At 36.8% G+C, this 16,478-nt stretch overlaps 1 protein-coding gene across 3 annotated transcripts in view; it reads right to left on the bottom strand.

Moving 5' to 3' along the window:
• The window catches only part of HEPACAM2 (HEPACAM family member 2), a 79,158-nt gene that overhangs the window by 30,071 nt on the left and 32,609 nt on the right, over positions 1–16,478 (bottom strand). For all 3 annotated transcript variants that reach the window (XM_016187877.2, XM_016187878.2, XM_007522494.3), the window contains exon 4: positions 14,063–14,359. In XM_016187877.2, coding sequence (XP_016043363.1) covers positions 14,063–14,359 — 297 coding nt within the window. The remainder of the gene's footprint in view (positions 1–14,062; positions 14,360–16,478) is intronic.

Below are 16,478 nucleotides of genomic sequence, written 5' to 3'. Positions count from 1 at the left end.
GAGGGTTAAAGAATAGGAAAGCTATCTGTGGAGGGGATGGGATATGGAGGTCTGGTGGTGGGAATCTTGCAAAGCTGTACCCCGCTTATCCTATAGTTTTGTCAATGTTTCCTTTTTATAAATAAAAAATTTAAAAATAAAATAAAGAAAGAAAGAAAGAAAGAAAGAAAGAAAGAAAGAAAGAAAGAAAGAAAGAAAGAAAAATCCTAACTATAATTCTAGGTTCTTTCAACCACTCCAGCCTGATCATTATGCAAGAAAAAAAATTAGTCCACTTGTTAAGCCTAAATCTACTCAGTTCTGCTATTGGGTGCTACAACAAATAAATAAAATCCTGTTCTACATAATGCCCTTTCAGTTATCTAATAAAACTGGCATCTCCCCTGAGAATTCTATTCTTCAGATTCAACATATCCAGATAGTTTTGTTGTTCTTTATGCTTTCGTACTCTATCCTAGACATGTAATTTTAGTAACTCAACAAAAGCTAGTCAATTTCACTTCTATACTATAAGTTCAAAAGGACCCACATGCTGCCATGGTTGTCAGTAAGATAAAGGCAAGAAGAATGTTCCCTTGAGATACCAACAGTGATAGTAAAACAAAGTAACAAAGAAATAAAATTGATAAGAAATACTATAAAATAGGAAGATATGATTTAAGATATGTCATGTAACTTGGGCAGCACTTTTAGTGATTGAGTTCTCTATTCATTTTATATACAATATTAAAGTCAAAACTAAAGGGAATTTCTAGATATACGTAAATAAATGCTTGAACACTGTGTGTATCTAAACACAAATGTACATTTGTTTTCCATTTGTTTGGAATAGACTATATCAGTATCATATAAATAATAATGAAAATAGAGAATTAAAAAATACCATTTATAGGTACAGATAAAGAAGTAGATTCTGAAATATTTGCCAGAAGTAGTAAGATACAAAGCAGAGATTGAAGTATGCATAGGTTTTGTTCTGACTGCAAATTCACTCAGTAGTTTTTGTTGTTGGTAAGTCAGCTCCTATATATAGTTATTACTTTATCCTTTTCTAATACAAGAATTTTTGTTCATAACTTCTCATGTTCATTGTTGGTATACTTCTAAATTCTGCTTATAAGACCTTCTGTTTTGATCATCACATTAGGTTCGCTTGAATTACTTATGATGTGGTCTATTTACATGATCACTGTTTTACCTGGGCCCCACCCTGCCTGCAGGGTATTGGTTTAATCCCCACTGGTTAGATGGAAGCTATGTTCTGTTCAGCTCTTTTTTTTGCTCTGCCCTCTCTCCTAGTCATTTTCCTTTCCCTTGCCACTTCTGGTGAAGAGATGCATAAAAGGCGATGTATCTGGTTAATAAACGAGATACTGCTTCCCAGCTCAGCCATGAGTTCCTGGTCATCTGTCTCCCGCCCGCGAAGCTAGACCGGCAAATGGAGCCTGGACAGGGACTGGCAGTTCATAAGACAGACTGCCTTGAACAAAGTTCAATAACTGCAACCATTCAAAGTATTTAGGGTCTGAGAAATAGCACCATCGGTAGCACCATTTGCTGCTATGCTTGAGTCACCAAGGTATCAAGTTCAATTCCCAGTATAAGTCAGAGCTGAGTAGTACCCTAGTAAAAAAAAATAAATAAGTAAAATAAATAAATAAATGAAAATATCCAATGCTAATTTTTCTAACCTAGTTTCTGCAAAGCATTTCGGTATTAAAAAAATGAACAAGATGTTTTATAGTTTAAATTGCTTTTTCAATTGTCTCCTTTAACTTGAAAAAAAATCTGTCAAAAATATTTATTTTAGAGCACTTCTCATTTTAATAATGAAGTTTCCTCTGATATACATCAGCTTTTTTCCCCCAGACATATTCATGATTCTGTAGTGGTACTGGCTTTAAAATATAACCATTGGATGCATTAAACTAGACACATATTTTCCTCTCCACTGAATTTTTTGTCTTATTTGACTTATATTTCCCAAAATGACTTAATTTGTGCATTCCATGTTATAAAATATCCCACTTATTCTTTTTCTCATTTATCTTTTTAAAAATATATATTTATCTTTATGAGAGAAAGAGAGACAGAGAGAGAGAAAGAGAGAGAGAGAGAAAGAGAGAGGGAGAGAGAGAGAAATAGCACTGCTCAGCTATGGTTTTCAGTGGTGTTGAGGACTGAACCTGGGAACCTACCTGCGCCTCAGGTATGAACATTTTTTGCATAACCATTATGCTGTCTCCCCAGAGCCTCATTTCTTCTTATTTCTTTAGATTGCTGCTTTACTATCCTACTGCCTCTCACTTCAACAATTGGTTTGCCCTGCATGAAAGAACAGCCCTATGATCCTTGAACCTTGGCGAGGAAAAGGTCAAACACCCTTCTTGGGTTTTAAAGATCTTAAATGTAGTTCTGGACATTTGCAGGAGCCCCAGTTTTTTTCCTTTCAGAAAGATTTTCTACTCTTTAGCACATAGCAAACCATTGTCCCCGATATTTAAACATGATTGACTCATTTACTAAAACCCTAGCACAAATGTTATTTGCTCCCTCCTTAGGTAAACAAATAAAATGAAATAATATATTAAGTGCAAATACGGTCAAAAGGTGTGGTATCCATGGTATCACAACCCTGCTGTCAGAAAGACAGCACTCCAAACAGAGCAGCCATATGCTACTAGTCAGCACATGATTTTCTAGAACAGGATGGAATTCTGCCATCTCTCCTATCCAGGCTTGTCATTGGTTCTGGTAGCGAATCTATGTGCTTATAGAGACGAAAATACTGTATTGACAAGCATGCTATTTCCACATTCTACCATAGCCCTTTCTGTCAGGCACTTTGCTAGATGCTCATGGGGATATCATATCACTTAAGGTCTCAGGATCTGGACATCAGGGCTATAGTTTTACCTAAGTCATTATCTCCAGTGAACCAAAGTAATGAAAGAGACCTTAATCTGAGACAATTCTAGGAAGACTAAAGAAATGAGTAAATTCATGTTATTGCCTTGTGATGTTAACAATAACTATCCATTGTCTTCTTGAACCCTAAGACAGCAGGAACCTCACATTTCCACTATAGAGCCTAAACTTCCCCCAGTCCTGGGACCCTAGGGTAGGGCCCACTTTCCCGTATGCTTCTCCCAATTCTTATCAAATAATACTGCATCTGCTGATCACAACCTAATAAACACAATGAGTGCCACCCCAGCATGCTTCACTTCAAACTGTGTCCAGAGACTTCAGGTGTGGAATGACAACCCTTCAGCTTCATCACTCAGGTGAGACCTTTCCTTTCATAGTATTCTCTAATTCCATCCCAGGTGATTCACTTCCTAACAAAGTCCCAAAACCTAGATATAGACCAGGTTATAAGAGATAGAGAATATGTTCACACGTATCCATAAACCAGGGCAAATATATACCTGAAAGCAGTAGTACACTAGAGTTTGCAGTGAGTACCCCCGAACACTTTATCTCCATGATTCTTCAACAACTTGTTTGGCTTTGTATGTTAACTCTCTTTTCAGCCCCCAGGTTCCAGATACCATCAGGATGCCTGCCAGGCTTCCCTGGACTGAAGACCCCACCAATGTGTCCTGGAGCTCAGCTTCCCCAGAGATCCGCCCTACTAGGGAAAGAGAGAGGCAGACTGGGAGTATGGACCGACCAGTCAACGCCCATGTTCAGCGGGGAAGCAATTACAGAAGCTGGACCTCCCACCTTCTGCAACCCACAATGACCCTGGGTCCATGCTCTCAGAGGGACAGAGAATGGGAAAGTTAGTGGGGAAGGGACTGGATATAGAGATTGGGTGGTGGGAATTGTGTGGAGTTGTACCCTCCATCCTATGATTTTGTTAATGTCTCCTTTCTTAAATAAAATAAAATAAAATAAAATAAAATAAAATAAAAGATATGGAACAGAAATAAAGATAAAATGACAGATTTCTCAGGACCACATACAAATTGAAAAGCACTAATAATTTGTACATTTAAATGTTTTTAATTAAATGTAAACATTTGAATTCTGATTATAAGCCTTTTAATTTTGTATACATATTATGTGTCACAATAGTGATTTAGACATAGTTAAAATTTTAAAGTAGGGATAGCTGAACTCAAGAAAGTTATTAATTAAAGTAATAAAATAATGCTTTTTTTTTCAAAATACATATTCTGCTTTACTACTTTATATACTATTATTTCCTGAAAATGTTTTAGATGTTATATTCAGTTATAGATATAGTTCATAATTTTTCCTTAAGTGAATTCATACTGATGTCATGGGAAAAAAAAGTATCTCTTTGAATATAGTATTAAATTAGCTAATATGGTGAGAAAATACACTCTACCCTATATTTGCGGCATATCTAAAATACATATTTTACTTATTTATGTATTGCATAAGGACAGAGAGAAATTAAGAGGTAAGGGGGAAATAGAGAGGGAGAGAGACAGAGAGAGCTGTAGAACTGGTTTAATGGTTGTGAAGCTTTCTGCCTTCCATAGATTGGGACTGGGGGCTTGAGCCCTGGGTCCTTGCACATTATAACACATATGCTTTATTGGGTGCACTGTAACCACCACCCGCCCTTATAGTGTGTGTGTGTGTGTGTGTGTGTGTGTGTGAGAGAGAGAGAGAGAGAGAGAGAGATCTTTTGGAATGACCATTGTTCTATTGATATTTTCAGAGAAGAAAGTCAAGAGATTAAGTTTATCTAATAATTAAGAAAACAAGAGCTTTACATTTAGATATTATTTTACCACTTCCTACTTGTATGACCTTGCCCATTGTTCCTGCTTTCTTTAGGATATCTCCACCAAGATAGGGAAAGGTCAGTTAATATCTTAAATTAGATGTGAATCATACCTCACAGAGGAGAGGTGAAAGGCACCATCTGGCATAATCTTATATGGGCAGGATAACATAGAGCTAATTGTCACATTCTCCAGCCTTCCTCTTTCTATCTGAAAGTACCCAATAAAGCTTTTGATAATTTCCTGACCTTGTTAATTTACTTCCATATTTGTGACTTTGGAGTTATCTTCAACTCCTTTTTCCTTTTCCTTCCACATCTTATTACTGAGACTTTTTAGTTGGTCATACTTTTCACCTCATTAAAAAGAAAGTGCATCTCTTTTTTTACAACTTGGTTCTAGTTATACTAAACATAACTTGGTTATGAAGATATCTCAGAGACAGTTACATTATCCCAAGTCATTTTAAATTCTCCCCAGATTTTAATATAGATTGTACATCTGAGTAGATAATCCAATTCATAAGTACAAGTAGTGTTAAATTACTCACTGCAGGTGGGTGAACACTTTATTTGTAATACAGTTTCTTTCCATAGGAAAACTTGAAAAATAAAGGACATAAGAAAGCACTACTCACTTTTTTGTCATTTGCCATTATTTGAGTTAAAGTTCAAACTTTAACTGTGGACATTTGGGAATTGAAAATATCTCTGAAAAAAACCAAAGAGGTCACTGATGTTGACTACCCTGAATCCCTCTGAAAAATAAGCACCTGTTCTTCCTATTTACTGTAATAACAAATGCCTAGTCTTTGTACAGGTCCAACAGGTTTTTTAGATTTACAAAAGGCAATCATTTGACATTAATACTATAGCTGTCTTTGGACTTTGGTAACAAGATCTTAGCCAAACACTGGGGGCTTCCGATATTTTCAAATATCTTGGCTAAATATTAATGAGAATGTTTAAACAGTGGGGAAGTTGTTACTGTAGTATGCTTCTACATATTTTAACCATGTTTTAACTTGAGCTGAGCATGAGGAACAAGTCTAAGAGGCGATCCAGACTGCTAATAATGGTTTTATACTCTTAATTATGTCTTGCTTTAAAATTATGCATTGGGGCTGAGGGGTGGGAGGTGGTTCACCTGGTAGAGTACACACTGCCTAGTATGAAGAGTCAGCTTTGAGTCCTCAGCCACCACATAGGAATATCACACAAAGGAGAAGCTTCAAGAGCTGTGAAGCAGTGTTCTGGTGTATTTTCTGCCTCTCTCTCTCTCTCTCTGAACTAAAAAAAAAAAAGCCCAACAGGAGTGGAAAAATGATGCAGGTAGTGAGCCCGATGGTTAACCTTGCTGGCAAAATAGAAAAATAAAAATTATGTTATATTAAAACTGACTAGCTTTTATAAAAAAATTAGTAAATTTGAAGTTACATTAAAATTAAAAATTACATTTAAAACATAGTAAAATGAGGGGGGGATAATAGTGTACCTGAACACACATTCCCATGGGCAAAGACCTAGGTTCAAGCCTTCCATCCCAACTTGCAGAGGTGAAACTTCACAAGCAATGAAGAAAGCACAACCTTGGGTCCATACTCCCAGGGGGTTAAAGAATAGGAAAGCTATCAAGGGAGGGGATGGGATACGGAGTTCTGGTGGTGGGAATTGTGTGAAGTTGTACACCTCTTATCCTATGGTTTTGTCAGTGTTTCCTTTTTATAAATAAAATAAAATAAAATAAATCTAAAATAAAGAAAGCACAACCATAGGTAGGTCTCTCTCTCTCTCTCTCTCTCTATCTCTATCTCTCCCTCTCTCTCTCTGGCTCACCCTCTGTACTTTCCCTTTAAAATTCTCTCTGTTTCTTTCTGAAATAGATAAATAAAATTTAAATCAATTCTAGAGGGGCAGTTGATAATGCACCTTGTTAACCACACACATTACAGTATAGAAGAGTTCAGGTTCAATCCCCTGGTCCCCACCTTCAGAGGGAAAGCTTCCTAAGTGGTGAAGCAGTGCTGCAAGTGTCTCTGTCTCACTCCCTTTTTACCTCTCCTCCTTCCCTCTCAATTTCTCTTTATATCTATCCAATAATAAAATAAATAAAAATACTTAAAAATAATTTTAAAAGAAATTTAAAAAGAAAAGGAAAAGAGTCCCAGCTGTACTGGGATAAAATTAAAAAACAACAACAATAAAATGGAAGCAAAAGATGCAAAGTATGTTTATGACTCCCATCCATATTAGATTGTAAGCATGTTGTTAGTAGTAGAAAAAATTTTTAAATATTTATTTATTTATTCCTTTTTGTTGCCCTTGTTGTTTTATTGTTGTAGTTATTACTGTTGTTAGTGATGTTGTCATTTTTGGATAGGACAGAGAGAAATGGAGAGAGGAGGGGAAGACAGAGGGGGAGAGAAAGATAGACACCTGCAGACCTGCTTCACCACCTGTGAAGTGACTCCCCTGCAGGTGGGGAGCCGGGGGCTGGAACTGGGATCCTTACACCAGTCCTTGCACTTTGCGCCACCTGCGCTTAACCCGCTATGCTACCGCCTGACTCCCAGTAGTAGAAATTTTTATATAGATTTTTTTCTCATTACTTACTTAATTATTTGGTATATAGTAGGTACTACATAACAAATAAATGAGTGCCTGACCTATATGACCAAAATGTGTATATATACTTTAGAGACCTATTAGGAGAATACATTGTTAACTCCTGCTCAAATGAAGGAGTGAAAATTCAAGAATTATACTGTTTAATATGGTAGCCACTAGATATGTGTCTTTATTTGCATTTAAATAAAAATTTTCACAAATAAATTAAAATATAAACCTCCCTTTTTCAGTCAAATAACCATATTTTAAATACTCAATAGCCAAATGAGATTAGTGGTTACTATATTGATAGTAGAAATATCAAATATTTCCTTCACTGCAGAAAGTTCTCTTGGGCAGCATTATTCTAGAGAGTTCCAACAAAGGCAGTTTCTTGAAAATATGAATTTTTATCACAACTTAAATAATTCTGGAGGGATCCCACCCTCCATCTACTTCTTTATCAACCTGTAGTATGTAGTAGTCTTATAATTCATTTTTAAAAGATTTATTGGAGCCAGATGGTGGCACACCTGCTTGAGTACACAGAATTAGGAAACTAAACACACACCGCTTAAGAACCACTGGGTCAGGGGGTCGGGCGGCGGCGCAGTGGGTTAAGCGCATGTGGCGCAAAGCGCAGGGACCGGCGTAAGGATCCCGGTTCGAGCCCCCGGCTCCCCACTTGCAGGGGAGTCGTTTCACAGGTGGTGAAGCAGGTCTGCAGGTGTCTATCTTTCTCTCTCCCTCTCTGTCTTCCCCTCCTCTCTCCATTTCTCTCTGTCCTATCCAACAACGAATTGCGTCAACAAGGGCAATAATAATAACCACAACGAAGCTACAACAAGGGCAACAAAAGGGGGAAGAAAAAAATGGCCTCCGGGATCGGTGGATTCATGGTGCAGGCACCGAGCCCAGGAATAACCCTGGAGGAGGAAAAAAAAAAAAAAAAAGAACCACTGGGTCAGAGGAACACTCAAGCAAGAAATTCAAATGTTCCTGGAAACAAATGAAAATGAAGACACAAGCTATCAAAATATTTGGGACACAGCTAAAACAGTATTGGGAGGGAAACTCATAGCCATACAATCACATATTAAAGAACAAGAAAAAGTTAAAATAAAAGGCATTACTGCATACCTTAAGGACTTAGAGGAAGAGGAACAAAGGAACCCTAAAGCAACCTGAAGGACAGAAATCACTAAAATTAGAGCAGAAATAAACAACATAGAAAATAAGAGAACCATACAAAAGATCAATGAAGCCAAATGTTGGTTCTTTGAAAAAATAAACAAGACTGACAAACCCCTAGCCAGACTCACTAAACAAAAAAGGGAGAAGACTCAAATTCATAGAATTGTAAACGATGGAGGAGATATCACAACTGACACCACAGAAATCCAGAAAATCATGCAAAACTTCTATGAAGAACTATACGCCACCAAGCTAGAAAATCTGGAAGAAATGGAAGAATCCTAGAAACATACCCTTCCAAAACTGAACCAAGAAGAACTACAAAACCTAAATAAGCCAATTACAGACGAAGAAATCGAAACAGTTATTGAGAATCTCCCCAACAACAAAAGTCCTGGACCAGATGGCTTCACAAACGAATTCTACAAAACCTTCAGGAAACAGTTAGTACCCTTACTTCTAAAGCTTTTCCATAAGATCGAAGAAACAGGAATACTCCCTTCCACCTTCTATGAAGCCAACATCACCCTGACTCCAAAATCAGATAGAAACACAAGAGACAAGGAAAACTACTGACCAATATCTCTGATGACCATAGATGCCAAAATATTAAACAAGATCTTGGCCAATCGGATACAGCAGTATATCAAAAAGATTGTTCATCACGACCAAGTGGGATTTATCCCAGGGACGAAAGGCTGGTTCAACATACGTAAGTCAATCAATATCATTCACCACATCAATAAAAAGCAAAGCCAACAACTGCATTATCTCAACAGATGTAGAGAAAGCCTTTGACAAAATCCAACACCCATTCATACACAAAACTCTACGAACACTAAATCTGAAGACGAAGACATCCAGAAATCACTCCCATTCACTGTTGCAGCAAAATCAATAAAATACCTAGGAATAAAGCTGACCAAAGAAGTGAAAGACCTGTATACTGAAAACTATGAGTCACTATTCAAGGAAATAGAAAATGATACCAAGAAACGGAAAGACATCCCATGCTCATGACTGGAAGAATAAGTATCATCAAAATGAATATTCTCCCCAGAGCCATATACAAATTTAATGTGATACCCATCAAAATTCCACCAAGCTTCTTTAAGAAAATAGAACAAAAACTACAATCATTTATCTGGAACCAGAAAACACCTAGAATTGCCAAACCCATCTGGAGGAAAGAAACAGAAATGGAGGCATCACACTCCCACATCTCAAACTATATTATAAGGCCATCATCATCAAAACAGCCTGGCACTGGAACAAAAATAGGCACACAGACTAGTGGAACAGAATTGAAAGAAAGCCCAGAACTAAACCCTCACACCTATGGACATCTAATCTTTGATAATGGTGCTCAAAGTATTAAATGGAAGAAGGAGGTTCTCTTCAATAAATGGTACTGGGAAAACTGGGTTGTAGCATGTAGAAGAATGAAATTGAGCCACCTTATCTCACCAGAAACAAAAATCAACTCCAAATGGATCAAGGACATGGATTTTACACCAGAAACTATCAAATACTTAGAGCAAAACATTGGTGGAACCCTTTCCCACCTAAACCTCAAGGACATCCTTGATGAAACAAACCCAATTGCAAGGAAGACTAAAACAAAAACAAACCAATGGGACTACATCAAATTGAAAAGCTTCCGCACAGCCAAAGAAACTATCACACAGAGACCCCTCACAGAATGGGAGAAGATCTTCACATACCATACATCATACAAGAGACTAATAACCAAAATATACAAAGAGCTCAGCACACTTAGCAACAAAAAAGCAAATGACCGCATCCAAAAATGGGCAGAGGATATGAAAAAGACATTCACTTCAGAGGAGATCCAAAAGGCTAACGAACATATGAAAAACTGTTTCAGGTCACTGATAGTCAGAGAAATGTAAGTAAAGACAACATTGAGATACCACCTCACTCCTGTGAGAATGGCAAACATCAAAAAGGACAGTAGCAACAAATGTTGGAAAGGCTGTAAGGACTTGAGAAGTCATGATCCTAGAACAGGAGAGACTTTGGGAGCCTTTGCCTAATTGTACTATAGCAAGTTCCTGATTTTTTTTGCCTATCCTTATCTTTTTACCTAAGGGTTGGATGGGTGGGTGATGGTGGTATGGTACATAACCCCAAAGTGAACAATAAAGATTTTTCCTTCATGCCAGAATGGGTTGGGGGAATGCTTAGACCACAAGACTTGCATTCTTGATGCTTCCAATTCTACTTCCTGTACCATGCATACCAGGGTGGCACCTTGACTTTTTTTTCTCTTTCTTATAAGAAATTCTATGTCATATTAAATAAGATAAATTTTGAAATTAAAACAAACAAAATCACAGCCTGGTATGACATTTTGGCTTTCTGTGGCATCAGGAAGCTTCAAAGTGATTTTGATGCCTATGATCCATGGATCAGAAACTGAACAATGTTTGCCTAAGAATGGCAAATATCATGCTGTTCATTCATTAATCCAACAGAATATATGACTCTATGTTATAGACTCCATTTTAGATAAGTACCATGTTTATAAGAACAGAAAGAACATTACTAGAGAAGGCACTAATGAATAATGCATTCTCCCATTTTTACCCATATATACTCTAACATTTTCTATCCAGATATGTCCCAGGATTTCTCCTAGCTAAATCCAACTTGTCTTTGTAAGCCAAAATTATTCTAGGAAGGGCTTGACAGGAGTGAAACAGAGCAAGAAAAGATTAAAAAAAAACACTTCAGAAATTCTAGTTTGTATCTATGATTGTTAAGAAAGGGACTGTAGTTTCTTCTGTTATTGTTAAGGATTTACATCTACTAGAGCTAATAAAGGAATACTAGGGGCTGGGTGGTGGTTCACTCACTTGGTTGGACATATTACAGTTTGCAAGGACCTAGGTTCAAGCCCCTGTTCCCTACCTACAGGGGGGAAATTTCATGAGTAGTAAAACAGTGCTGCAGGTCTCTCTCTCTCTCATCCTTTGTTTCTTACCTTTCCCTCTAGATTTATTTTTCTATCCAAAATAAATATATAAAATATTAAGAATAAAATGAAGAAATTCTAGTTTGACTTCTAAATGCTTGTATTTAAAAATGGAGCTTTAATTTGCATTGATTAGGTAAGTAGGAACTCTAGTTTGACCATTTTTGCATATCCTGAGTTGAAAAGAAACTACCAGCTTTATGGGATATATTTTTAGCATATAACTGACACCAAAAAAGGTAGAATTCTGCACAAGAATTCTGCACAGGACTATATAAAGGAAAAAAAATACAATAATGAATGGGGAATGATTTAAGAGATTTACCTCCATTCCCTGCCATTGGCAAATGGATCCTTTTACCAGAGTTTAAAACTTTTGTTTCCCTTACAAGTTGAGCAGATTATTGAGGTTTTTGAGAAAATATATCATTTTGCTCTTTTACAGTAGAAGCCGTTGTGGTAGTAGTAGATGAATAAAAGGTGGAGGAGTAGGAGAAATAGAAGATGTGGGAAATGAAGAGAGAAGGGTAGATGAACATATGAATGAGAAAGGAGAAAAGAAACAGGAGGGAAGAATAATTTAAAAAAAAATCTAGTGATTGGTTGTGGGGTGGAGCAATAAGCTAGAGAAAGGGTTCTGGGATGGTAGTTTTCTAGCTGAGGTTGGGAGATAGTAAGTTACTCATTTAAACAGGGTATACAGAAAGAATAGGATTTTGAGGGTAAAGAGGAAGGCTCAGTTTTGATATGCTGGGCTTGCATGCTGCTACTCCAGTACTTTAAAATAGAGCCATCAAAATAAATAAATAAATAAATAAATAAATAAATAAATAAATAAATAAATAAATTGTTTGGCTTCATATGTTAACTCTCTTTTCAATCACCAGGTTCCAGATGCCACCAGGATGCTGGCCAGGCTTCCCTGGATTGAAGACCCCACCAATGTGTCCTGGAGCTCAGCTTCCCCAGAGGCACACCTTACTAGGGAAAGAGAGAGGCAGACTGGGAGTATGGACCGACCAGTCAACGCCCATGTTCAGCGGGGAAGCAATTACAGAAGCCAGACCTTCTACCTTCTGCAACCCTCAATGACCCTGGGTCCATGCTCCCAGAGGGCTAGAGAATGGGAAAGCTATCATGGGAGGGGGTGGGTTATGGGGATTGGGTGGTGGGAATTGTGTGGAGTTGTACCCCTCCTACCTTATGTTTTTGTTCATTAATCCTTTCTTAATAAAAAATTAAAAATAAATAAAAATAAAAAAATAAAATAGAGCCATCAAAATAAATAAATAAATAAATAAATAGAAAAAAGAAACTAGCCTTGTATTTTCAGAGCTTTAGATATGTATATTTAGCATGTACCACTGGTAAAACATATTGGAGAATGAAATCATACTGTAGACAGAGAAGAGAAACTTCAGAAGAATAGGAATTTGATGAATATAAATACTTTAATTGTGTTGATTGCATTTGTTTTATTTATTTGTTTACCAGCATACTGCCTCAACTCTGGCTTATGGTGGGACAAGAGATTAAACTGGAGACCTCACAACCTCAGGTATGAAGGATATTTTGCATAAGCATTATGTTACCTCCCCAGCTCCAACATAAAAATTTGAGGACAATGATTCTTAACTATATTTACTGATGTGATGACTTTCTGAAAATCAGATAATTTTAAGACTATCAAATTTGATATACTTAAAAATAGTTTCCAAGGTATAAAGTCCCCTGTTGAGAACTTCTACAATTTTTCTGTGTTTAATGATGAGAAAGGAAAGAAAACCCATGATGGACAGTGATAATGAAAGTCAAATAAGTACAGGAAAAGTCAAATTTCCAACCCTCAGAGATATATTTATTTGATTCAATGCAATAGTTATGATAAAGATTCTAAATAAATAACCAGCTTATTTTACATTTCTGTTTGTAAAGTCAGGAAAGCAGCAATAAATATTTAGAATTAATTTACGATTTTTTTTGTTTTCATGGTCACTTGGAGTTAGCAACTGAATTCCCCTTCCATTCTGTTTTGGATTGTTGTCTTTTGACTCATAGAAATCACGGCATAGCAGGAGTCGGGCGGTAGTGCAGCCGGTTAAGCACTGGTGGCGCAAAGCCTAAGGAGAGGCCCCCCCCACCTGCGGGGGGTGGGGGGGTGCCGCTTCACAAGCAGTGAAGCAGATCTGCAGGTGTCTTTCTCTCCTCTCTGTCTTCCCCTCCTCTCTCCATTTCTCTCTGGCCTATCCAACAACAATGACATTAGTAACAACAACAATAATAAAAACTACAACAATAAAACAAGGGTGACAAAAGGGAATAAATAAATATTTTTTAAAAATGGCATAACTAACTCAGAGGAAGGAGAATTTCTTAGACTACATTAGCAGTCTCACAATCATTTTTTTCTCTCACACAAGTATAAAATAACAACTATGAACACCAACATGAATTTGTGTTTCATCAGGATCCCTCCCTCCCTTCTTTGTCACACTTACCTACAGAAGTGATGATGACTGTAAAATGAGTTTCGTCTCGCTTTCCAGTTACATTATTGTATGCACAGCACATATAGTCAGTTGTCTTCTGGGCTATGTTCTCAGATACAACTTCTAAACGGGGCCCATGTTTAATGACATATGTTGTATTGTCAGTTCTCTGGATCCAGGAGTAGGTGTTGGGAGGATAAGAATCAGCAGAACAATCAAACAAGATGGCTTCTCCAATGTCAACTGTAAATACTTCCCCTACTTTTAGTCCTTTATCAGAATTAACTTGAAGTCCATAAGGTCCATCTGCATTAATTGCAAAGATAAATAAAAAGGCAACATAAGTAATCTTGCCAATCCTTTTGAGTATGGGAAAATTCAGCAGTGTTTTACTTTCTATGAAAGTCTTCATGGTAAACATAAGCAGATAGATTCTCATTTAGGCACTACAATAAATAAGGAGATTATAAACATGCTTTATTCTGATATTCATGAAGATAGAAATTATTTAGATACTGTTAAACTTTATCTGAAATAGTGAAAGCTTAGAAACTCAGCAAAGAGTTAGAGAGGCTTATTTAATGGAGGATGACAGGTAGCTCACACAGTAGAGCATATATATTACATTGAGTTCCAGGTCCATGGCACCACATGAAAGCACCCATGGGGAGGAAGTTTCACAAGCAGAGCTATAGTATATCTCCTTTTCTCTCTATCACTCCCTCTCTATTTCCCTTTGTCTCTCAACCTCTGTATATAGAGAAAAAAAATGTTGGGAGCAATGAAGTCATGCAGCAATAATTGTCCAAGCGATATATATACATATGTGTTTATATATGTATATATGTATGCATATATATATATTTCTCTTTATGAGAAAGAGAGTGAGAGAGAGACTAGAATACCACTCAACTCTGGCTTGTGGTACTGGGGACTGACCTTGGAGTCTCTGGGGCACCAGGCATGCAAATTCTGTGCTCTGACATGTTGAATTATCTCCCTGACCCCAGTATATGATTTTTACAGGCATAAATGTGGTGCTAAGCTTTTGAGCAATGTTGTAACAAATATTTACAATATTGGTAGACAAGTGGCATCTTGATGAAAGAGTAAAAGCACTTCAAAGCATTTTTTTAATTTAGGAAAAGGACTTTATTGATTTATATAATGAAAAGTCTAAAAAATGTCAAGAGTGATTGAATCCATGCTCTGAAATGATGTCAAAAATCTCTCACCAGGTAAAGAATATTTTCACACAATATAAGCCATTAAAAAGAAGTTGAGAAAAAAGACATAGAAACAAATAACAATGTAATATCTGAAAATTCAAACATATCAATCACTAGCATGAGTAACCTATAGACAGTGATTCAAACTGAAGCCTTGGGGAGAGGGTCTCAGGCATGTGCTAGCAAATGTATATATACACATATGTGCATATATATTATTAGTAATTTAATATTGATTTACAAAATTATAATATAATAGAGGTATAATTCCACACAGTTCCCACCACCAGAGTTCTGTGTCCCCACTCCCTCCATTGGAAACCACATTAGTGCTCCCAAGGTTACAGGTATGGGTTGACTATTATTTCTACAGTTATCTATATTTACATATATTTGTCCATTTTTGTCTATGGTTTTGCCTTCTCTTCCTTCCTAAGTTACACCTACACCTACTGCATTTTCTTACCTCAATATTTCCCCCTCTACAAATATAGACCAAAATTCTTTTTTTTTTTTTGGTGCTGAATAACAAAGTTTAATGCTTCTGTAACATTAATGTTGAGGTCAGAAAATTGTGGTAAATAACTGGGGTGAACACAGAGACTGCTGCACCAGGCCAGAACACATGTTCCCCAGGGAAATAGGAGTAGTAACAGGTGTGGGTGGCTTAGAAAGGAGGTGAAGGCAGGGTTTGGGTGTATATATAAACTAGTGTTATGGTTGATGTGGTCAGCACCCCCCCTCCTGAAGTGGGCCTGCCAACATGTAAACAAATGGCTCTCACTCATTCTCTCTCCATCTCTCATGGCCCTCATGTACTCCAGTATGTGAGTGTTCTTAATTTTCCTGAATAAAGTTTAAAATTCTTGAAAATCACACTCTCTCTTGAAGTCTTTGTTGCGTTTATGTATGACAAAACTTTAAACATGTAGGGAACGATCTCAGTCCAATCTTCCCCAATACAATTTACCTACTTTAAAAAAAAAATCATGCCTTTCACTTTTTTATCTATTTTTTCTTTCTTTTAAATAAAATATTTATTTCTTATTGCCACCAGAGATATCGTTAGGGCTTGGTACTGGCACTAGGAATCCACCACTCCCAGCAGCCATTTTCACCTTTTTTTTTTTAAATCTAATTTATCTAATGTTTATTAAATAGGATTTAGAGAAATTGAGAGACAATGGGGAGATAGA

Source organism: Erinaceus europaeus, chromosome 8 (genome assembly GCF_950295315.1).
Source record: "Erinaceus europaeus chromosome 8, mEriEur2.1, whole genome shotgun sequence".
In the NCBI taxonomy this organism is placed as follows: domain Eukaryota; kingdom Metazoa; phylum Chordata; class Mammalia; order Eulipotyphla; family Erinaceidae; genus Erinaceus; species Erinaceus europaeus.
This window is presented reverse-complemented; position numbering and strand designations above follow the sequence as displayed.